Genomic DNA, 23,417 nt, shown 5'->3' on the forward strand with positions numbered 1-23,417 from the left:
TCACTGGGCACAGCCCTTCCCCATCCTCAGCTCACTTTCAGGACTGATAAAGGCATTGCTCAAGGTCATTTCCACTATGTGAGTGCAGGGGCAGAGGCCGGGAGGGCCTGGGCTTACCTCTCCTCGGGAAACTCCTCCAGGTACCGCTCCACTCGCCTGTAGAGAGGGTAGAGGCCTTCGATGTCCAGCAAGTCCAGCATCTGCACTTGCAGGGTTTTGTATAGAAGACAGCCCTTAGGTAGCCCTGACTGCTCCAGGGGGCGTTTTCCTATGAGGGGAAAGGAGAGGTCTATTATCCCTGTGGGGCCACCCCTGCCTCCAAAACTGACTTGACAGCACAGAGCAAGGAGCCAGGGGCACTCTTTCCTGCTTTGTGCCTTTTCACCCTCTAACACAGTCTTCAATTTCCATCGGCCCAGTCCCAGGCTAAGACTCGACAAAGCTCTCTAGGCAAGGTGCACACATGGCTGGTGTGTATACACACACCAGTGACCAAGCTCCCTGAAATCACAGAACCCAGAGTCAAGGTCCGCCTGGAGAAGTGGACTTGGGGTTGCCACACACATGTCCCAAAGCTCTGGGAACTGGCAGATAACTGTTATACAAGGATTGTGCAGGGACCAAGCCCTGCCACCCGCCTCCAATCAGGGCCAGACTCAAGGTGCCTTACAGGCTGGGATGTCAGCACTGACCATCTCCCGTGCTTCAGACAAGAGCAGCTAGGATGGACAGAGTGCTTGTCCTGACCATGCCTTCACACCTGGCTAAGCACTCAACCAGTGGAAAGCAGAAATGCCAGATGACAGACCCCACGGCCTTCAAAGTTAAGGAACTACTTCATTCCTGGGGCCAGAGAAATAGCACAGCAAATAAGACATTTGCTTTGCACATGGCTGACCTGGGTTAATCCCCAAACTCCCAAATGATTCCCCAAATACTGCCAGGAGTGATTTCTTTCTTGGGGGTGGAGGTTGGGGTTTTTGGGTCACACCCGGCAGCGTTCAGGGGTTACTCCTGGATCTATGCTCAGAAATCACTCCTGACAGGCTCAGGGACCATATGGGATGCCAGGATTCGAACCACTGTCCTTCTGCATGCAAGGCAAATGTCCTACCTCCACGCTATCTCTCCGACCCTCAGGGGTGTTTTCTGAGCAAGAACTAGGAATAACCTCTGAGTACCACTCAGTGTGGTCCCAAAACAAAAAAAAAGTTAAGGAAATAAACGATGAGACAGTGTGAGGTCAAGTGAGCAAAAGATCTGGGACAAACAGCACATAAAGTAAACATGTGTTTATACAACCAGGGAAGGTAGAAAAGCCATCCTGACAAAAATGCACCCCCACTCCCCATCTTTATCCCATGTCCTTCCAAATACCTTCTCTCTACTTGTAAGTAGTTTGAAGTCCAAAAAGGGGATATAATTTGATCCAAATTGTTCTAGGTTTTGTTTGTTTGATCACACCCAGCAATACTCCTGGGTTACTCCTGGCTGTTCATGCAGGAATCACTATTGGCAGTGCTTGGGTACTCTATGAGGTACCAGGGATTGAACCCAAGTTAACCACATGCATCACTCCAGATCCTGATCCAAAGTTTTAGGAATGATCATGTCTCACTTTGGGATCAAGGAAATTCCACAAAAATTCACTTAGGCTAAGAAAAACTCAGCCTAGGGCAGAGGGGCAAAAGGTCACTTGGTTGTGCCTAGGCAGCCCAGCAAAGGAAAGTGGCACTTAAGAGTAGCCAAAGAGAGGGCCACAGCTCCCAAGCTATGCCGAGGACTGAGAGTGCATCAAAGTGGGGGTCAGTTCTCCCCACTGCTAGCTGGGGGTTCACAGCACAGCCAGGATGAATCCAGTGGCAGGAAGACACAAGGAAGATTCTGCACAATGCCTAGGAGGCCAGCAAATTACAGCCAGAACTATGTAGGCCAGACCCTGCCCACATCTGTGTCCATACAGCTAAACAAAGCAGGCAACAGTGGGCTCGCCCTGTGGGTCTCTCGGTCCTTCTGGGTCTGCAATCACAGGTCATAGTGCACATGGAGTGCACATGGACATGATAGTACGGAGAAAACACTCAGAGGACATGGACACAGAAGTCAGTATTTAGACTGAAGATGGGAGATGTTGCTCTAAGGCACAGTGCTTGCCGTGCATGTGTGAGGCCCTGGGTTTGATTCCTGGCATTGAAGGGGTGGAAGAGGCACAAACTCTCTAAGACCTACAGTGCTTCAAATGAGAAGCCCAGAGAGATAAGATATGCCAAGGCCTGGTTTGGGAGTCCTAATGAGGCCCAAATTACATCCACAGAAGCGCCTCCAAACCTGGAACAATGGCCCAGACCCTTATCTCCATCCCAAACCCACGCTTACCTTGGTGGCGCAGGCTCCTGCCAAAAGGACTGGCTTCACACACACTCGGGCCCTGGAGCCCAGGCCCCGGCCAAACAGGGCCACGCCGGCCCTTGTCCGAGCCACTCAGCAGCACTCGAGTAATGACACGCACAAGCTCCCGGATTACAGCCCTTGTGCAGTGTGGCCCACCTGCCAGTCCATTGGATGGGAAAAAGAAGGGCTTTAGGTGGTGGGCCAGCTCACTCCAGTCGGTCACGGGGCTGCGGGAATCTCTGCAGCCATAAATCAACTCACCGTTCTGTAGGAGGGGAGAGGCGGGCAATGTCAGCCCTCACAGGCTGGGAGGCAACTCTTCACCCCAACCTGCCTGGCAAAGGAGCCCCAGGACATTGGCCCGCTGGGAAACCAACCCTCAAAGCATACTTCTAAAATCTCCCTGGAAAGTAAAAAGGAGGGAAAATTCTCACATAGTTAGAATAGCCCTGGCTGGTGCGCAGACACTGGGGCAGGGAGGACGTCTGCTGCCTAAAACAGCCCCAGCTAGAGGGTCCACAAGGACACCCCCACCCTAAGGTCACAGAACACCATAGCCACTGATGGGTACATAGTGTTGGCTGGGCCCTAAGCTGAGTAGACAAAACTTTTGGCAAGTGAGGATGTCTGCAGGCCAGCAACACTTCAAAGAGTCAACAGGGTGGCTTGTGGAGCTGGCCACTTGGGGTTGTTAAGTCACTGCTGGGCCAGTCTTGGTCTTGAGTAAGCTCAGGGCTTATTCCTGTCTGTGCTCAGGGATCATTCCTAATGGAGCTCGGGGGACTAGATGGAGGTGCCACTGAACCTGGATTGGCCACATGCAAGGCAAGTGTCCTACCCACTCTACCATCTTTCCAGCCCAGTCTTGGTCTTTAAACAAGCCTTCCTGCCTTCTAAAACCAAGGCTAACAAGCAAACTCAAATTCTCTCATGCATCTCAGTTAATGAGGATGATCAGGAAAGGAGGGTAAAGGGGTAGAGAAAAGGGAACAGGGGGACTCCTGGTCACACATTTCCAACACAAGCCCCAGCCTGCTCCGCACTTTCCTTAGCCTCTCTCCTGAGACCTGCTGTTTGCAGAAGGCCAGGTGACCACAGGACCACCATGGGGCCAAATCAGGGTCCCAAGAGGGAGTGACAGGCACCTGAGACAAACATCAAGTCTGTCTGATAGAGCCCCATCTCCGAGGTGGCTGGAACATGGCACGACTCTCTCTGACCAGGAGACCCCAACAAAGCTTCCATGGGCACAATGGGAGGCTGCAGGCACAGGGCTACCACCCCTGAGTCACGGCTCTGTTCTAGCATCAAACATGCTGAGACCTGAGTGAGGCCCACCCTGCCTAAGGTTGCAGTACTGTCACTGTCCCATACCCCAGGGCTCAGGGGATGTGACCCTAGAGAACAGGGCTCAGGACTAGGACCCTGATAGCCGTGGGTAGCCTCAGCCCAGACACACCACATCTGCAAACGACTAGCAACCCCTAAGAGCCACCAGCATGAATCCACACAAGTCAATCTCCCCGTCCCAGAGGTCACATGCAAGAAGCTGTTCTTACCTTAAATATCTTTAAGTTGTTCTGTGCCTCTTGTAACAAGCTTTTCAAGGCAAAGTGCATTCTCTGTTTATTTCTGTAAGTAGAAAACACCATGGGGTATGCAGAGAATGGAAGCTTGTGGCTCCTCCACAACCCACTGGAACATGTCCACATGGTGCTTAAGCATCATGTCAGAGCCGACCCAGACCTCGGAGGCAGAGCACACAGCAGGCCCAGCAAGAAGTGCAGCCATGGGCCTGGTGGACTCCACAGGCCAAGGTAGACAGGAGGTCCCAATATTGCAGGAGCCCAGCATGGGTACTGGGGGCTCTTCTGCTCCACCTCTAATTTCTCATGGCTAGAGCAGGAGGTTCCCCTGCTAGTTCTTTTATCAGCCAACAATGGTGGAGCCTCCCTGCCAGCTCAGTGTCTGTGCACCCCAAGCATCAACATGGACCCCGCCCATAGGGGGTCTCTTCCATCCTACAGGTGGATTCTCTCCCGTGGGGGGGGGGTGGTCTCTGCCCCACAGGATGGGGGTTCTGTCCCACAGAGGATGTTCACCCCTACTCTTGGCCCTTTCCTTAGGCAAGAATATCTCCACCTTAATAAATAACCCCCACTTCACAGAACCTCTCAGGGAGCCCCTATATCCTCCACCTCAGAGATCCACCAGGTCCCTCAGCCCATGTCTCTTACCCTGAGTAGAGGTCAAGGGGGCAGTATTTACTGATCTGCTTCCACTTCCCATTTGCCACCTATAAGAAAGCATCAGATGTCAGTGACTGTACCGGCAAGCCTAACTCAAAAGGCACAACAGCGGGGAAGGATAGCACAGCGGTAGGGCGTTTGCCTTGCATGCAGCTGACCCAGGACGGACTTGGGTTCGATCCCCAGCATCCCATATGGTTCCCCCAAGCCAGGAGCAATTTCTGAGTGCATAGCCAGGAGTAACCTTGAGTGTAACAGGGTGTGGCCCAAGAACCAAAAAAATGGGGGGGGGGCACAACAGCCAGGGAGGCTGAGGTCACAGAACCCCACTACCACTAGGAACCCCCAACCCATGCCTCCAGGAAGCAGTGGAAATAACATCAGAATAGGGGCAAAGAATAGCTCACAGGGCTGGGCACATTTGTAGGCTGGAGCCCCCAGTGCCAGAGCATTGTGGCATCAAAACAAAATAAAAACCAAACAACTCCCCCAACCCCCAGACACATACTCACTCACTCACTCACTCACTCACTCACTCACTCACTCACTCACTCACTCTCTCTCTCCTCTCTCTCTCCCCCACCTAAACAAAATGACATGGCCAAACTTAGAATATCAGATGAACAATCTTAACATTCATTGCAACATTTATTACTAACAGGAGTCAAATGGTAGAGACCACAAAGTGTTTATCAGGAGATGGACTTGGAGCGACAAGTAGAATTGTACTATACACACAAAGATGTCATTATACTCAGCTTAACAAGGAAGGAAACTTGAACCCATGCTCCAAAAAGAAGAGGCCATAAGGACACAGAGCTACAGAAACAAATCAGTGCCAGGAAAACAAATACTATGGAATTCTATGAAATCCCAATCATAAGAGCAACAGTCGGGTTTGACTGTCAGAGACTGGGAGGTAGGTGACAATGTGAAGTTGTTGGATGGGGCACAAGAGTTTCTTTTTGTTTTGTATTGCTTTGTTTTGGGGCCACATCTGGCTCCATATTCAGGAATTACTCCTGGTGGTGTTAGAGGAAAGATACAGGATGCTGGGGATTAAACCTAGGCAGGCCTCATACAAGGTAAGCGCACTATCTGCTGTGCTATTACTCCAGCACCAAGATACAAGAATTTCAGTGCTACAAGATAAAAATGGGGGGGGGGGGGCAGAGCAGTGGCGCAAGCAGTAGGGCGTTTGCCTTGCAAGCGCTAACCTAGGACGGAATGCGATTTGATTCCCCAGCATCCCTTATGATCCCCCAAGCCAAGGACAATTTCTGAGTGCATAGCCAGGAGTAACCCCTGAGCATCACCAAGTGAGGCTCAAAAAAGAAAAATCAAAAAAAAAAAAAAAAAAAAAAAAAACCCAAAAAATGAAAATGGGTGATGATGGCCAGAGCAACAGTACAGCGGTATGGCACTGGCCTTGCACATGGTCGACATTGGTTGAATCCCCAGCATCCCATGCTGTTTCTCCAAGACCACCAGGAGTAATTCCTGAAAAGACCAGAGTAATCCCTGATATTGTCAGGTGTGGCCCCAGTGCAAAACAAACTGAGGAAAAGAAGGAGGGTGCTAAGCAAAGATGGTAAAATATAAACATCCTAATATCATGGGCATACTGGCTAAAATGGCAAATTTTATGTCATGCATCTTTCACAATTATATATCTGGGGGCTGTAGCACAGACTTGGTTCGCATGAAACCCTGGTTTAATCCCTGTATACACATACCACATACACACGCATACAAGAGGGTTTATCCCTAGGAGCTCTGGCCCTGCTGATCCAGCAAGCAGGCACCAGACAGCAGCAGCCTGCAATTCCACATCACCAAGTGTGGCCCCAGGTACATGAGCATTGCTTAGGAACTCCACCTCTATCCCAGTGTAAAAATTTTAAAAAGGAGTAAATCATAAATCTCCACATTTTCTCTTACTCTTCTGAAAAATGGACTGTCACCTTCATCCAACCCCAACATTTGACTTTGCAGAAAAGACCCTGAATCAAGGGTTCTCCTTACCTTGAGGTGCTGGTGCATGCAATATCGGCACACTCTGTGCTTCAGCTCATGTGTGACATCGCTGGAGAAAGGAATAAACCCACATTTGGGCTGCAAGAGACATGGGAGAAAGCATGTTTAGGGGGAAATCATGAACCTATAAAGAGATATCACATCACCCATCGAGGCACAGAGGTAATGGTTTCTCATCACATCCCACAAATAACCTTTGCAAAGAAGACAGCCCCATGGTGAGACCCTTCAATGTGAGAAAAAAAAATCAATGGTGCCAATATTGCTGGCTTGACAAAGATACCCAAGAGTCTTCGTATCTAGCCATCTCTGTCTTCATTAGACAGCCAAAGGAACTGTGCCTATATGATTTATGTTACTACTGCAGCCAGGCCACATACAAGGAATGCAGATTGCCCTGATTACTGTCTTCATAGAGCAGAGCCCTCTTTACTCTAACTAGAACTAGGGAACTAGAAACGGTTCAATGGCTGGACATAAGACCCCACAAAGCCAAGGGACTGTGGCCTTGTGAAAGTCATATTTCTAGACACTTAGAAAACATAGAATGTGTGCTTAGCTGGGGACCATGCTGTCCATCATCTGTGAGCTAAGACATTACCTCTCGATGGGCTTGTGCACTTTGGGACAAGAGTGACACACAAGTCCTATCACAGAGGCTTTGGATAAAGACACGACTGACAACAGCGAGGACAAATAGCTGTGTGGAGCCCAGTGTGGGAGACAAAACGAGCACAAGAAACTGGCTCTCAGGAACTGTCTGGCCCCTCAAATATAGCAAAAGTCTTTATTGCCTCTGCCCTGGGTAAAGAAGAAACACTGAGTCACAGTCTCCATGAGAAGCCAGGGGATAGGGGACCACCCTAGTCTAGACAAGTGAACCTAGACAAGTGAACCAAGTTCCTAGAATACAAAACAGTGTGTGGTGTGTGAGTCTGTTTGGGTATTTGGGTATCTGTGTGTCTGGGTATGTGTATGCCAGGGTATGTGTGTCTAAGTATTGTGTTTGTGTGTATACATGTGTGTCTGAGGGTCAAAGTAGTGTGTATGTGTGTTTGTCTGGGAGGCAGAAGTGGGAGTGGATATCTGGAAGACAAAGGGGCATATGTGTGTCTCTGGCATGCACACATGTGTCTGTCTGTCTGTCTGTCTGTCTGTCTGTCTCTCCAAACAGTCCCAGTGTGGAAAGAATCAGGAACCACACAAATACACCCAGAAGTGGTTCACAAACTCCCCAACCTGCCTCAGCCTCCCACCCTGCCCTCCCTGGACTCACCTTGATCTCCACACACAGAATGGGCCGGTGCTCTGCAAAATGATAGGTCTGGAGTCGAGCTAAATTGGGCAGGCACAGGGCATAGCCACTAAGGGTGTCCAAGTCCTTATCACAGCGTGATTCTGAGAAGCAGAGCAAGGACAGCAGCTGAGCAGGGCAGAAAATAGGGGAGCTCATAAGGGGCAACAACATCAGCCTGGCCTAGGAGAAGCTCAATTTTGGCATCTGGCATCCAGGAAGTCACATGTTTTGCCTGAGAAGTGTAAGCTATCACCCAGGACCCTGAGGCACACAGGATTGTGTCATGGTAGGGATTTGGGTCTCTGGGGGGACAGGGATTGAGCCAGCATGTGGGTGAACAGAAGGGTCCACATGCCCAAGCCACAACCCTGTTCACTCCAACAAAGGGGCCCTTCAAGAGTTCCCCATACACTGTCACATCTGATAAAAGGGGGAGGCTCCACTTGACCCCATGGACTAGATCCCTGGGAGCTTGTCTAGGAACACTGGGCCTACTGCCTGATCTCTCAGTGGCATCAGTCTCTGCCTTAGAGAGTGACGGGCCACAGACCCACTAGACCTCCCAGCAATCCCCAAACATGAGGTGCATCTTGCCCACCCTCTGTGTTAATATCTTCAGAAGTGAGGGTGTCCTTAGGGCCTGCCACCATGTGGCACTCATGTAGAACTCAGAGAAGGACAGCAGCCCCCATCTACCCTTCACCAGCCACCCAGATTCCACACCTGTCCATCACTGCATGGTCACTCAGTCCCTGGAGCAACCAGCAGCAGAAACCAGAAAAAGAGCTGGGAGCAGTTCCCCAAAACCATGGGGTATAGCCGAAACAAAACAATCACCACCCAAAGTCAGGCACTTTCCCCCTAAGAAGCAGACAGGGGCCACCATCCTGCTGGCCCTAGAACAAGTTCCATTTGTCTTTGTCCAGCTGAGAACACAAAGCCACATGTAACCGTGAGCTGTGCCCCTACTTCCTGAGCCTGGACACTGGAGTCCTGCACCCACTGCTATGCTCACCAGAGATACCGAGAAACTGAGCAGCACCCTTACCCCATGCTGGCAGTGCCTCCAGGAGCCCTGTCTATCCTCACCATCATTTGACCCATGTTTGTGTTCTGACTAGGAGAAGGAAGGCTATGAGTTGCTAAGGTCACAGAACGGGGTCCAAGAGGAAGGGCAGGCACAATGGGAAGGAAGGGAACGCAATCAGCTCTCTTACCTGGCCGTTCAGACTGCACCTTTAGACAAAGCTGCTTCACAAAATCTAAAGGTAGTTGAACAACTTCCTGTAACAACAAACAAGAAATTGTCACTATGGAAAGCTACAGAACTATATATTGAAAAATGGCTAAAATGGAGGCAGATTTTGTTTGCTCACATCTAAGAAAATCTTCAGAAAGTGTGTTTCAGGAACGAAATAACTGCCCAGATTAAATGGAGACATGTTTTCCTGCACTGAGAGGTCTCAGCACAGCTAGTGAGGCTCCTACTCACAGATTCCTCCTATCCTCTTGTGAGTTTGCACATAAGTGGCCCATAGCAGTGGACACCTGCAGATATATCTTTACCAGGCATTTCCTTGTAATACCTCTGGACCTGCTCATTCGGGATAAATCTCGAGTGAAATGTCTTGAGAAGGGCCCGGAGAGATAGCACAGTGGCATTTGCCTTGCAAGCAGCCGATCCAGGACCAAAGGTGGTTGGTTCGAATCCCGGTGTCCCATATGGTCCCCCGTGCCTGCCAGGAGCTATTTCTGAGCAGACAGCCAGGAGTAACCCCTGAGCACCGCCGGGTGTGGCCCAAAACCAAAAAAAAGAAATGTCCTGAGAAACATGAACTCAAGGGCCAATACTGAGTGCATCTAAAAGCAAACAAAGGAGGGTTTTTTACCTCTTTCTTCTTTTGGGACCACACACACATTGCTTAGGGCTGTGCTCAGGGATCACGACTAGAGGATGCGAGAGGGGGTCCAAGTCTGTCATGTGTAAGGCAAACAAATGTCCTCCCCACTATACTGTCTCTCAGGACCATAATTATTTTTTAGAAGTAAGTGGGGTGTGTAGTACCAGGGACTGAGTCCCCAGTCTCACACACAAGGCAGAAGTTCTCTACAGGGGCCAGAGAGATAGCACAGCAGCGTTTGCCTTACAAGCAGCCAATTCAGGACCTAAGGTGGTTGGTTCAAATCCCGGCATCCCATATGGCCCCCGGTGCCTGCCAGGAGCTATTTCTGAGCAGATAGCCAGATATAGATATATCTATATCTGGGTGCGGCCCCAAAACCAAAAAAAAAAAACCAAAAAACAAAAAACCAAAAAAAAGAAACAAACAAACAAAAAAAGTTCTCTACCACTGGCCTGCGAGGAAAATCAAAGAACAATTTTACTTCATTCTTTCTCTGCATGTTCCCAAAAATACTAAGTAAACTAATGAAAGATGAAATACTGAAAAGACAATTCTGAATTAGTATGGTGAAACAATAAAAAAGAGGAAGAACTATAAAAATTCAAAAAGCTCGGGGCCGGCAAGGTGGCACTAGAGGTAAGGTGTCTGCCTTGCAAGCGCTAGCCAAGGATGGACCGGGCATCCCATATAGTCCCCCCAAGCCAGGGAGTAACCCCTGAGCAAACGGGTGTGGCCCGAAAAACCAAAAAAAAAAAAAAAAATTCAAAAAGCTCAACTGGGATCACTCAATGAAAGAAAAGAAAAGACCCTCTCTTGAAGAGGTGCCTGATGTAGCACAGCGCCATGCTGGGCTGCATAGAAAGCCACAACTGGAGTCCATGGACAGAGGCAGCATAGGCAAAACTAAGGGGGCCATGGTGCAGTCATTAGCACCAGGTGACACTGGAGAGCTGCAGAGCAAGTCTAGGCCAAAGGTGGGGGGGACTCCTGACTCTGACACTCCTGCTAACTGCTTGGTAAAGCCTGTCACCAACAACAACATTTGACATTCTTTTTAGTATTTAATTTTTTTGTTTTTTTTGTTTTTTGTTTTTGGGTCACACCCGGCAGCACTCGGGGGTTCCTTCTGGCTCTACACTCAGAAATCACTCCTGGCAGTCTTGAGGGACCATATGGGATGCTGGGTTTCGAACCACCATTCTTCTGCATAAAAGGCAAATGCCTTACCTCCATGCTATCTCTCTGGTCCCATTAATATTTGATTTTTGAGTCACACCCAGTAGTGCTCAGAGTTTACTCCTGGCCCTGCACTAAGGAATCACTCCTGATGAGATTCAGGTGATCCCAGGGGGTTCCAGGATAGAACTCAAGTTGGTAGCGCACAAAGCAAGTGCCTTACCTATTGCACTGTCTCTCCAGCCCCAACTCTACATTCTTGATTTTTAGACTATTTTGGTAGTATTCCAAACCCATACCAAAAGTCTACAGGAGGGCCGGAGATATAGCACAGCAGTGGGGCGTTTGCCTTGCATAAGGCTGACCCAGGACAGACCTGGGTTCGATTCCCATATATCCCCTAGCCTGCCAGGATCAATTTCTGAGCGAGGAGCCATGAGTAAACCGAGTGCAGCTGGGTGTGGTCCAACAAACAAAACAAAACAAAAAGTCTACAGCAGAAATTCTTTTTTGCGGGGAGATGGGAGAACACAATATTGGATACGACATCCAAAAGGTGCTCGGGAGGTCCAGGGTGTGCCCCAGTGATTCTCAGTTATCACTGCTGAGTGCTGGGATGAACTGAGCCAACCATGGGCTGTACCCTGTGATATTAAATGGGCCACATGCTGCTCAGGCCCTATGATGTTCAGATGACCTTGGCCAATGTGAGCTGCACCTGGTGATACTTGGGGGTGAGGGGGGATCAGGTAGTGCCAGGAATTGAAACCAGGTCATGCACCCTAACTGATGGAACTACTCTAGGCCCATACAATAAAAACTATTAATGGGGGCCCGGAGAGATAGCACAGCGGCATTTGCCTTGCAAGCAGCCGATCCAGGACCAAAGGTGGTTGGTTCCAATCCCGGTGTCCCATATGGTCCCCCGTGCCTGCCAGGAGCTATTTCTGAGCAGACAGCCAGGAGTAATCCCTGAGCACCGCCGGGTGTGGCCCAAAAACAAAAAAAATAAAAGAAAAGAAAAGAAAAGAAAAGAAAAAAAAAAACTATTAATGGGAGTGGTGGAGAGTGCTGGGGCTGTTTAGGCCACACCAGATAGTACTCCACAGCTACTCCTAACTCTGTGCTCAGGAGTGACTCCTGGTGGTACTTGGGGGGACTCTGGAACCAGGGACTGGATTCTGGGTCAAAGGATCTGGGTTAGCACCTTAATTAAGCCCTGTTCTCTCTCTCCAGCCCCCTACAGTAAGCATTCTTACTGTATGGTACACCCAGAAATTCCTGCTCCAGACTCGTGACCAACTTGAACCCCACCATCTATCGCCCTAAAAGAGACACAGCTACAGAACCCGGGGTCAACCTCAGTACCGTATAAATGCTCCAATAAAACCTTAGTACCGTATAAAATGCTGAGAGCCATGAGACCTGAGGACAGGGGAGGCAGGTGGCCCACACATAGCCAGGTCACTTTGCTGCTGTGGGTATCGACCCTCCCAGGGGTACTCCTCTTGAGTACAGAGAGGGGTGAATACTGTGAGAGCCTGGAGGGCCCACAGTGAGAAGCACAGTCATGCAGCCCTACCTCACATATGCCACACGTTGGGGGGGGGGGGTCAAGTTCAAATGGAAGCCAAGGCCATCCAGGACATCTAACCTCAGAGGGGGCAGGATACTAGCACACCCATCTCAGGGACCTCAGGATCAAGGCAGCCAACTCTAGAACAAGAACAGCCTCTTCCTGGGTCATAACCCTCTAACTCCTACACAGGACAGGCCCAGACCAGTCCTGAGCAAGCCAGGCGGGGCCAAGCGTACTGGGGGGGTGGGGGAGGTTGCCAGGCTCCCCATGGGGCTGGCAGTGTCTGGTTCCAGAGCACAAAGGCAACCATGCTCTCCAGGGCCCTGCTGTGCTCTGAGTCGTGTTGTGAGCAAAGAAAACAGGATCTTACTCATTCTGGTTTTATCTGAATATGGTCTTATATGGACACAATGAGAGATACCTTATGTTCCTAAGGCCACTGCAGTAGGGACAAGCGGTGAGCCCTCTCCCAGACCTCCAACTAGACTGGGTCTCACTGTGGTGGGTACATTAGCATGAAGGAGAAGTCAGTGGACGAGCCACCCTCAGATGAGTACCCAGCATCACACCCACACTGGCCAGACCAAAACCTAGGCAGCTCAGAGGCGTGGGGTTCCCATAGCCGGGAGTTCCAAGTCTGCTCAATTCAAACGCCACCAAGGGTCTGTCTCATCTCTGTCTCTCTCTCTCCCTGGGGCTGCTGAGTAAATCTCAATCTCTCTCACTCTGTCCCCTCCCTCCCATCTCCTCCCCCCCCACACTTTCTTTCTCTCCACCTTTTCTCTCCTCCTCTTCTCTCCCCTTTCCTTTGTTTTTTCTTTTTGTTTTTTTTTTCTGGGGGGAGGGGCACCCGAGAGTGTACAGGGGTTACTCCTGGCTCTGCACCAGAAATCGTTCCTGGCTCGGGGGACCATATGGAATGCCGGGGATCAAACCAGCATTCGTCCTAGGTCAGCCACATGCAAGAAAAATGCCCTACACTTTGCTACCTCTCCGGCCCTCTCCCCTCTCTTCCTTCTCTCTTAGTAACAAGCACTTCCCTCTTACTCTCCCTCTCCTGTTAAGGCACTTGCCTTGTACATGGCCAATGATACAGGGTCTCATGGGCTCCAACAGAAATGCAGAGCAAGGATTAAGATCCAAGCACCACTGGGTGTGATCCCTCTCACCCCCAAAATAACAAAGCCAAGACAGAGAGCAGTCCTCCCAGGCAAGCCTTTTGTCACCTGCTTGAAGGGGGACCAAGACAATAGGATCTCCATAGCTTTCTACTCCATCACTTTCCTGTACATTCACACAACTGACCTTGCTTAGACAGGCCATTCCTCTCAGTTCTCAAAAATGCAGTCAGTCGGGCCCAGAGAGATAGCACAGCAGCGTTTGCCTTGCAAGCAGCTGATCCAGGACCAAAGGTGATTGGTTCGAATCCCAGTGTCCCATATGGTCCCCCGTGCCTGCCAGGAGCTATTTCTATTTCTGAGCAGACAGCCAGGAATGACCCCTGAGCACTGCCGGGTATGGCCCAAAAACCAAAAAAAAAAAAAAAAAAAATGCAGTCAGTCTGACTGCCACACACACCTTGGAATAGGCAGGCATCAACCTGGATAGCCAAAGTATAACATAACCTGTGCCCTGCTCAGCAGGGAGATGGAGTATGATGGAGAATGTCTTCTGCACTACCATGCCGGGGCAGCAGAGGAGGAGCTACCAGTAAGTACAAAGTCCCAAACCAGAATTGAGAAGTGCTACAAACAGAACAGACCCATGATGAGACTGTCTGAACCAAAAAAATATAGAAAAAAAAAAAAAATCACTCACCCCACAATGGACAGAATTCTCCCCCAAAAACTCTTTCATAACATTTTTGCTGAAGTCCACTATGTTCTGCAGGTGCCGAAACGTTTCCTCTGATGTCTGCAAAAAACAAATAAACAAAACCTGAAGTCAGAATCTCCAAGGGGACATCCCTGCCAGCAGGAGTCATTCAGTGCAGGGTGCTCTGAGGCCATAAGAGAAGTGGGGGACTGGAAAGAGGAGAATCCCTTTCCAGAGAATGCCCAGCATCAGTCTGGGAATGGTGGGGCTCCACCAGTGCCCCCAGGCCCCACAAGACACTGAAAACATCCATTTGAGAGCCTGCAGCTGATTCTGTTGCCCTCTTCATCCCAGGAAAACTCAACCCAGTGCATTGAATTCTGAGGAATTCAGCTCTGAAAAGTCCTTAGATCTGAGAACCAGTCTTTAGTAATGTGTCTCTTACTCTTTGCCTCTCACCTAAATTACCCATCTCCCTAGTCAAAAGACCTTCATGAGCAGATAAACCTTGAGATCCAGGAGGCAAGAAGTTAAACTGACCATCTGATCCAAGGGAAGGAGACCCTGAGCTAGGTAACTGGCATTACTCAAGGGAAAGGGTCCTCTTTGTCAGGCAGCTGGAAATATCTGCATCGCATGGGGTAGCAAGGATAGACATGGATACACACACATATAGTGTGACATTAGCAAAGAAAGTCACAGACACACCTAGTGATGAGAAATTCCTTTTGGTGACAGTCACTGTGATATTTCCCAGTAACAATGTGGCTGGTGTCATACCATGCCACCTCTGTAACAAATAAAGGCAAACTTGCTCTTTGGAAGATGGAAATTTAAACAAGAGGAGCTGAGGGGCAGAAGCAAGTGCTAGGCCTCACCAGGCCACACCTCTGTGGCAAGTTGAGGTGCCACATGACTTCTCATCTCCATGTAGAGGCAAAGCAGGAATAGAACCACTGCTCTTGTCCACTCCACATTCATTTCTCCTCTACACTGACCACAATAGCCTCACTCTCCTCCTATGACAGCACTCATGTACATGCCTCACTCCCTCAGTGAGTGCCCCACCTTCCTCCGGCTATCTCCCTAATTTGAACTTGAGAGTGACTCATCTCTCCTACACCCAGCTCTTGCATCCAATTTCTACCCCACCCACTGCCCACTCTTCCTCTAAGTCTTTTTAAGGTAAGAGAGGCACCTATCTGTCCCTCCCTCCCCTTAGGCTAAGGACAGAGCCCCTATCTCCCAGACCATAACAGCAACACCCACCTCAGGCCACCAGTTGGTGGAAGGAAGGTGTACTATGGGCATCCATGACTTTACTTGGATGATTCAACAAACAAAAGCCAATGTCCATCTAAGGGGCCTGTTAGGGCTGATGGCCACTTTATATCCACTAGCATCCCCAGACTTCACTGCCACAGGCACAATCCCAGTGCCCAGAGAAACTGAGGCAGCAATGTAGTGCAGAAAAGTTGCCGTGGTAAAGCCAAGCTGAACCTGGATGTCCTGGACATAAGCAGAACACCTAGAACTAGAGAGCAGCCCTGAGCTCAAGTGAGCACCACAGTGACCTCTGTGGAGCCCACCAGATCAAAGTACAGGGGTTAGCAGAAATAACAGCTCTATTACAAAATACAGTAAGTTTCTAACCAAGGAGATCTCTGTGCCCAATTCCTTAAATATGTTTGAAGGACTGGGTGGCAAATGCCCCATCTTACCTTTTTTCTTTTTTTTTTTTAATCTTACCTTTTTTCTGTTTGGAGAAAACTTCAGAAAACGCAGCACCACGCAACGCTATGGGGAAGAAAAGAGACGATTAGCACCTATCCAAAGCACAGGACAAGAGAGAGTACCTATGGAACAGGGGCCAGCTGAGACCCTCAGGAAGAGGAGATCTGGGCACATGACCCAAAGAGGTCATAAAGCGAACCACAGCCATGTACATGTACCACAGCATACATATGAGAGCCAAGTACGTATGATTCAATTTACACCATGTCCAAAAACAGGTGATGGCCACCCATCAGGCAGGTATGCATCCCTGAAGGTCCTTGAGGAAGGTTCTAAAAAAGGCTAGTGGTGGACTGTGGGATACTCTGTGATAATAAATCTGCACTCTTATGGTCTGGTCAAATTGCAGAGCTTGTGACACCAAGAGCCTAACCGGTTTTCACCAGCACCCCTGGGACCACATTCTCCAGGGCTGATGTGCAGTCTCTCTGGGCAGTGATGACTCTTTGGTTTTGGTTTTGTTTTTTTTGAGCTTTTCTGTATTTTAAATGTTCCTATAATACTCATTATGAGAATGTGAAAAGAAAACAACCTTGAATCAAATTAGGCTTTCACATACAAAATGCAATTTTCTTTTTATTTTACACAGAAATAGTTTAGGGTATGGTGTAGACCAGGTAATGGAGATGATAGTATTTACTTCAAAATCCACTGTCAAGGAAGAGGAAGCTGCAAGCAGAAGGAACCAGGGATCACAGGGTGAGGGGCCTGATACAGGCACGAGCTAGAAGCTGACAGGAAACTGAAGTAATAGTACAACAGGGAAGGCACTAACTACATACATTACGTACTACATACATAGTTTTATCCCAGGCATCAGATGATACCACATATGGTCACCCAAACCCTGCCAGGAATGATCCCTGAGTACAGAATGATGACTAAGGCCTGAGTACCACCAGGTAAAACCCAAAAGCAAACAAACACGCGCGCACACACACACACACACACACACACACACACACACACACACACACACACACACAAAAGTGCAGCTTTCTTTCTTAAGAACCTGATTTTTCCAAGCTTAATTGATATATAATTAAGGTCTAAATTCGTGTCAAAGGCATGAATATATATGTATGGAATAAAATTATCATATCAATAAAGTGCATCTTCCCAAGCCAGAAGACGCCTCCAGAGAAAGAAGGCCCCCTACAAAGCAGATCACAAAAAAAAAAAAAAAAGAAAGAAAGAAAAAGGGCCTGGAGAGATAGCACAGCCGTGCTAGCCTTGCAGGCAGTCGATCCAGGACCTAAGGTGGTTGGTTTGAATCCCGGTGTCCCATATGGTCCCCTGTGCCTGCCAGGAGCTATTTCTGAGCAGACAGCCAGGAGTAACCCCTGAGCAACGCCAGGTGTGGCCCAAAAACCAAAAAAAAAAAAAGCAGATCAGCTTCCCCTTCAGACTTAAGAGACAATACAGTCTCAAAACTGAGACAGACATCGCCTCCTGACCAGACATGGGGATCCCAATCAGTGGCAGCCCCAATTTCTCTAAGTCTAAGCAGATAGCAACACCATGTAATCAGGATCCTTCTCACAAACACAGTGATGTCACTGTGTACCTCCAGTGGCTCACACTTAAGTGAGACTCAATGAACAAAAGTTGCGATACCGCATCAACATTAATCCTGGGATTCCATCAAAATAAGCTCCATGGGAGAGTGATATAGTACGGTGGAGAGGATGTTTGCCTTACATAGCCAAGCCGGGCTCAACCTCTGGCATCCCATATGGTTCCCTGAGCACTCCAGGAGTTATTCCTGAGCACCCTGGTGTGGCCCTAAAACAAAAACAAAAAACTGCAAATGAAGAGAGCCTTATCCTAGATCATATCTCAAAGCACACACACTCTGGGTTGTGGTGCTATTGTTCCCTGCGGAATACCACATGGTCTGCATCAAGGAAAACTGTCGACTACTGGTGAATCATCCTCCAACAACACGAAGCAGAAGTCTCAGGAACACTGGCCTGTGTTCACAGAGAATGCACACTGCCTATTCTAGAAGCCAGCCTCAGGGCAAGAAACACAGGTGAAAAATCAACCAGCCCAGCCCCTCCTGAACCAAGGGAAAACAAAAATAGATTGAGGCTGCTCCAGCAAAGAGCCAGAGTGAATACTCAACCTTGTAAGTGCCAGGGTCCTGACATCACCAAGGACATTTGCTGCGAAGAAAGTAGCACCTTTTCTCTTAGAATATGTAGGCTGGAGGGAAAGGACAGTGAGGAGGCCACTAGCCTTGCATGCAGCCAACCCAGGCTCAATCCCCAGCATCCCATATGGTTCCCTGTGTCCCCAGGAGTGATCTATGAGCACAGAGCCAGGAGTAAGCCCAGAGTACTGCCAGGTGTGGCTGAGAAGCCAACAAAAAGGATAGTGTAAAGTCACAGATGCCTTAAAAGAAGCCTTCTTTTTTTTTTTTTTTTTTTTTTGTGGTTTTTGGGTCACACCCGGCAGTGCTCAGGGATTATTCCTGGCTCCAGGCTCAGAAACTGCTCCTGGCAGGCACGGGGGACCATATGGGGCGACGGGATTCGAACCGATGACCTCTTGCATGAAGGGCAAACGCCTTACCTCCATGCTAACTCTCCGGCCCCAAAAGAAGCCTTCTTAATGTCTCAGATCAAATGTGAATAAAATGAATGAAAGGAACTGAGGAGAGAGGAACTGAATAATGATTCTGTACAGTTCAGGGCCAAGATCACCTTTTCTGTCCTTGACAAAAGAAATGAAAAGCTGTTAACCCTAGATAAAAATCAGTAATTCCTACAAACTGAGAAAGCCCATGAGCAGAGGCATGACACATACAAGCATATCAAATACAAGCATATCAAATCACTTCAAGAAAACTGGGGCCCAGTAACAGTTCAGTCTCAAAGAGGTCACTTACAAGTACAAGGCTAAGAGTTCCATCCCTGCCATCACCACGTATGTGGCGAGTAGGATCCCACAAGCTACCATGAGACAACAGGCAACAGGCAAGCAACACAAACAGCATGGGCAGTTCTAAGAGCCTTCCAGGGTTCCAACACAACAGTTCAGGGCAGGCAAGTGACCAGCATCTCTCTCTGTAGCAAACACAGAAGCTTGCTGAGTTACCATGGGCACATCTCTCAGCAGACTTGGAAGCAGTCCTAGGACCACTACTGTTCTAACAGGGAGGAAAACTGGGTCAGAAAAAAGTGTGAAGTTCTAACCTACAGCTGCAATCCAACTACTGATGATTCCAGAACTCAGCCAGGGCTCTCACTGAGGAGCACTCAGTGCCATTGCTTGTTTGAGACCCACACACATGCCTGTGCTCAGAGATCACTCCTGGCAGGGCTCTCAGACCATATAGAATGTCAGGGATCAAATGTGAGTCAGCCGTGTGCAAGGCAAGTGTCTCCCCCACAGTGCTATTTCAATGTAATTGATTTCTGGTGTTGTTTTTTGAGCTATACTGGCAACACTCAGGGGTCACTCCTAGATCTGCACTCAGAAATCACTCCTGGCAGCTCAGGGACCATATGGGATGCCGTGGATCAATCCCAGGTTGGCAGTGTGCAAGGCAAATGACCTACAGCTGTGCTATCACTCCGGCCCCCTATTTCGTGTAATTAAAAGTACACTCTTTATTTTTGATATATATAGTGTTAGCAAGTCTTCGGCAACACTTTTTTCTGGAAGAAAAATGTCATAGCCGTGTGCTAATGAAAATAAGAAAGAGAGTGGCAAGTTGGCCGCACACCCAGTCCAGGGCAACCCAGAGAGAAGACAAATGTCCAGGGAGGGCACCCTGCCATGATGGCCTCAGCCACTCCTACCTATCACAGAAGGCACTTAAGAGATCCAATGATAAACCAGACTTGGAATGACCTTCAGGGGGCAGGAGCTGAACTGGATGGAGCCAACCAGAAAAGATGAGAGGATAGCACACAAAAAAGAAAACTCAGCACAGCACCAAAGAAACAGGAGGGACAGCTAATGTCCTCACCAGCCAAGACTCAGCCCCAACTAAAATGCAATGTCTCCACTGGAAGAAATCAAAGTGCCACTGCCAGCATAAACAAGATCTGCATCACTAAGGGAACTGTTCTTGTCCAAGTCAGTCAAAGAATCAATGCAGGCAGGGAGCAGGCTGGGTGCCATCTTGGGAACCCCAGAGGGCTGACACTTGGGGCTAAGGATAAATACATGCAAGCAATGCCCAAGTGCTTGAAACCTGACTGAAGAAAAAAAGACCAAAAGCTGCCTCTGGGGGCCACAGCGGGAGGGCATTTGCCTTGCATGTAGCCAACCCAGGATGAACCTGAGTTTGATTCCTGGTATCCCATATGGTCCCCCAAGCTTGCCTGCCAGAAGCGATTTCTAAGCCCAGAGCCAGAAGTAACCCAAGCACCGCCAGGTTTGGCCCAAAAACAAAACAAACAAAAACAAAAATAAAACCTGCCTCTGTGTAAAAGGGCATTTGTGCACAGCCTCCCTTGATGTCTCACTGTCCTCTCTTCTGCCCCACAAGAGCCTGGCCTGGCTCCTACATCTCTAAGCCCCAGCAGCCCAGAAGGGTGGTGGTCTCCATCTTTCTTCCCTGTAATTCTCCAGTAAGAATAGATGCCAGACTTGGGTTTCTGTCTCTGGAAAGGAGAAAGGATAGACCTTTCAACTCTAACACAAATGGTGACATCTCCAAAAACCAAGTCCTCAAAGAAAGGCCTTCTACTGGCACAGTGGGTGTGGGAACAGGCATGTGCTATCCTGTGCCTAGAGTACCAGAGAGCACATAAACATGGTTCTCACATGCCTGCTTTTGTCCCCGTCATGTACATCATGTCTGTGGGGGCAATGAAGCCCGGTAAGTCAGCTGCCAGGATCTGCCCCTCCCAGCTCAGCAGGAAGCTGGGAAAACAAAGGATTCTCTCAGCATCTTCATGCTCAGGCACAAGAACACCTGCAGGGACTCAACTCCAAGGAAGTGCCAATAATCGCCAAAGCAAGAAAGCAGTCTAGAGCGAATCTTGATTGGAAATGAACCATGAACACAAGTCCGGTGCAGCTTGTGGAGTTTGCGAAGGAAAAGCTCCACAAATTGGTAATGTGCAGAAGGGAGAACAGGAGATCCTGTGAAGGTGGGTGGTGAAGAAGTCAGCCAAGGGCATCAAGCCCCTGGTCTGAGTATTTTTTGATCTGGAGTCTGCAGTTCCACTTCCTCTATGCCCTGGTTTGCCATACCCTGCAGCTACACCAGCCAATCTCCCAGTCTTCCATAGGCAAAGAAAGTTGAGATTTGGAGGGGGGGGGCACTCATTCAAATAACTCACCAAAGGTGACTCATGCTGTAATATCTGAGCCTCATCTGACTGAAACATAAGGGAGTGCAGGACTGCTTAAGCCTTGCCTATGATTAATTCGACAGAAGATTTGGAGCAAAGCCTGCAGTGGCCATTCTTTAGTTTCCCTTAGTAGGCTAGTCGGGTGACAAAAAGCAGGAGCTTACAACTTATTCCATGGCTGACCTACTGGCCGATTAGAAAAACAAAGCAGGGCCCCACCCATGGACACAGTGCCCAAGTGGTATGAGTCGCTGGGCTGGCTGAAGCATTGGCACTGAATCCCTGAGACTGCCTGGTACGTAGGTCCCAGAAGGATGACAACACCCCTTGGTCGGGCATAACCGATCCAGCTCCTCCACCTCATATTTCTACCATCCACACATTCTGTTTCTAGTCCCACGTGGAAAAGACAGAGAGAAGTCTCAGCCAGCAGCGGTAGAAGGGGGACTTGCCAGATTCTCTGCTCCCAGACTCCAGCTCCCCAGCACTCAGTTCTCTGGCCACAGACCACTGGGACCACCCTCCTCAGCTCTGGGCCTACCTTGATCCTGACACACACACACACACACACACACACACACACACACACACACACACACACACACACACACACACACACACCTTGACCTACCTTGCTCCTGCCACACACACACACACACACACACACACACACCTTGATCCTGCCTGCCACACACACACAACCCTTGATCCTGCACACACTCACCGCCTACCTTGATCCTGCCCACACACACACACACACAAACACCGGGGCCACCCTCCTCAGCTCCCTGCCTACCTTGATCCTGCCACAAACACACACCTTGATCCTGCCTGCCACACACAGACACAAACACACCCTCCTCAGCTCCCAGACTACCTTGATCCTGCCACACCGCCCCCACCCTAGGCAATCTTGATGCACTTTTCTGAGACTGAGCGAGGGCATCGGACTGGAGAAAGTAGAAGCTGAGGCCGACCCAGTGACCCAGTGATTCATTCGCGAGAGGAGCGAGCCGGGAAGGGGCCAGCCCGGCGCCCCTGCAGCACGCGCCTGGAGGGCACGGTCGTTGCAAGGTCCCGGCCACCCCAGGGCCCTCGTCCGGCGCCGGTCAGCTCCGATGTGTCCGATCACGCCGCCTGGGGCCCCGCAGCCTAGCAGCCGGAGGAGCCCTGCCTTCGGGGCACCCCGCGAGGCCGGCCCACGAGGCTCTCTGTGGCCGTGCCGAAGGGCGGCCCGGGTGGGGGCGACGGAGGCTGCGCGGCTGCGGGTCCGAGCCCGGGGGAAAGAGGCGGAGCCAGGCCGGGCCGGTGGAGGTGGACGCGGGACGTTCGAGGGCCGCTCACCTGCGCGTGGGCCACCACCAGGCTCTTGTTGCCCTCGCCGTGGTACCTCCATTCATTCTCGTCCATCTTCGCCCGGTCCATCCCCCGGCACGGCCCTGGCACCCTGGCACCTTGTGCGGTCGCGAGCTGGGGGCCCACCGGCTGGTCGCTCCCGGGCACCGGCCGCCGCCGTCGGGGGAGGAGCGCGCCCGCCTGTCAGCCGCCGCCTCCGCTGCGCCCCGGCGCCCGGACGACTACCCGGCGCGCGCCGCCGGAAGCCACGCCCCCTTCGGCCTGGACCCGGGCAGAACCGGGCAACTTCCGGGTTGCGGCCGTCCCGTGCCATCAGAACGGCCAGGCCGAGGGGCCGGCGGCCATCTTAAGTGCTGGCAAAGTGACTCACTTCCGAAGCGCACGCTTCCGGAAGCCGCCGGAAACGAAGCTTCCGGCCTCGGCGCCGGAAGTGAGGTCTGCGGGAGGGTCCGGCGGCTGGTCGGCGCCCGGGATCTCCGAGTTCGGAACCTGTTTAAGGATCAG

At 50.2% G+C, this 23,417-nt stretch overlaps 1 protein-coding gene across 1 annotated transcript in view; it reads right to left on the reverse strand.

Annotated features, from left to right (window-relative positions):
* The window catches only part of IPPK (inositol-pentakisphosphate 2-kinase), a 40,364-nt gene extending 17,257 nt beyond the window's left edge, over nucleotides 1-23,107 (reverse strand). Inside the window, exons 1-10 of the mRNA XM_049770080.1 lie at nucleotides 22,902-23,107; nucleotides 16,198-16,245; nucleotides 14,452-14,547; nucleotides 9,192-9,258; nucleotides 7,954-8,075; nucleotides 6,666-6,755; nucleotides 4,629-4,687; nucleotides 3,951-4,023; nucleotides 2,377-2,656; nucleotides 118-268 (exon numbers count right to left, since the gene is read on the reverse strand). Of these exons, the coding sequence (XP_049626037.1) occupies nucleotides 118-268; nucleotides 2,377-2,656; nucleotides 3,951-4,023; nucleotides 4,629-4,687; nucleotides 6,666-6,755; nucleotides 7,954-8,075; nucleotides 9,192-9,258; nucleotides 14,452-14,547; nucleotides 16,198-16,245; nucleotides 22,902-22,982 (1,067 nt within the window). The 5' untranslated portion in view covers nucleotides 22,983-23,107. The remainder of the gene's footprint in view (nucleotides 1-117; nucleotides 269-2,376; nucleotides 2,657-3,950; nucleotides 4,024-4,628; nucleotides 4,688-6,665; nucleotides 6,756-7,953; nucleotides 8,076-9,191; nucleotides 9,259-14,451; nucleotides 14,548-16,197; nucleotides 16,246-22,901) is intronic.
* Nucleotides 23,108-23,417: the final 310 nt, after the last annotated feature.

The sequence above is a fragment of the Suncus etruscus genome, chromosome 3 (assembly GCF_024139225.1).
Source record: "Suncus etruscus isolate mSunEtr1 chromosome 3, mSunEtr1.pri.cur, whole genome shotgun sequence".
NCBI lineage: Eukaryota > Metazoa > Chordata > Mammalia > Eulipotyphla > Soricidae > Suncus > Suncus etruscus.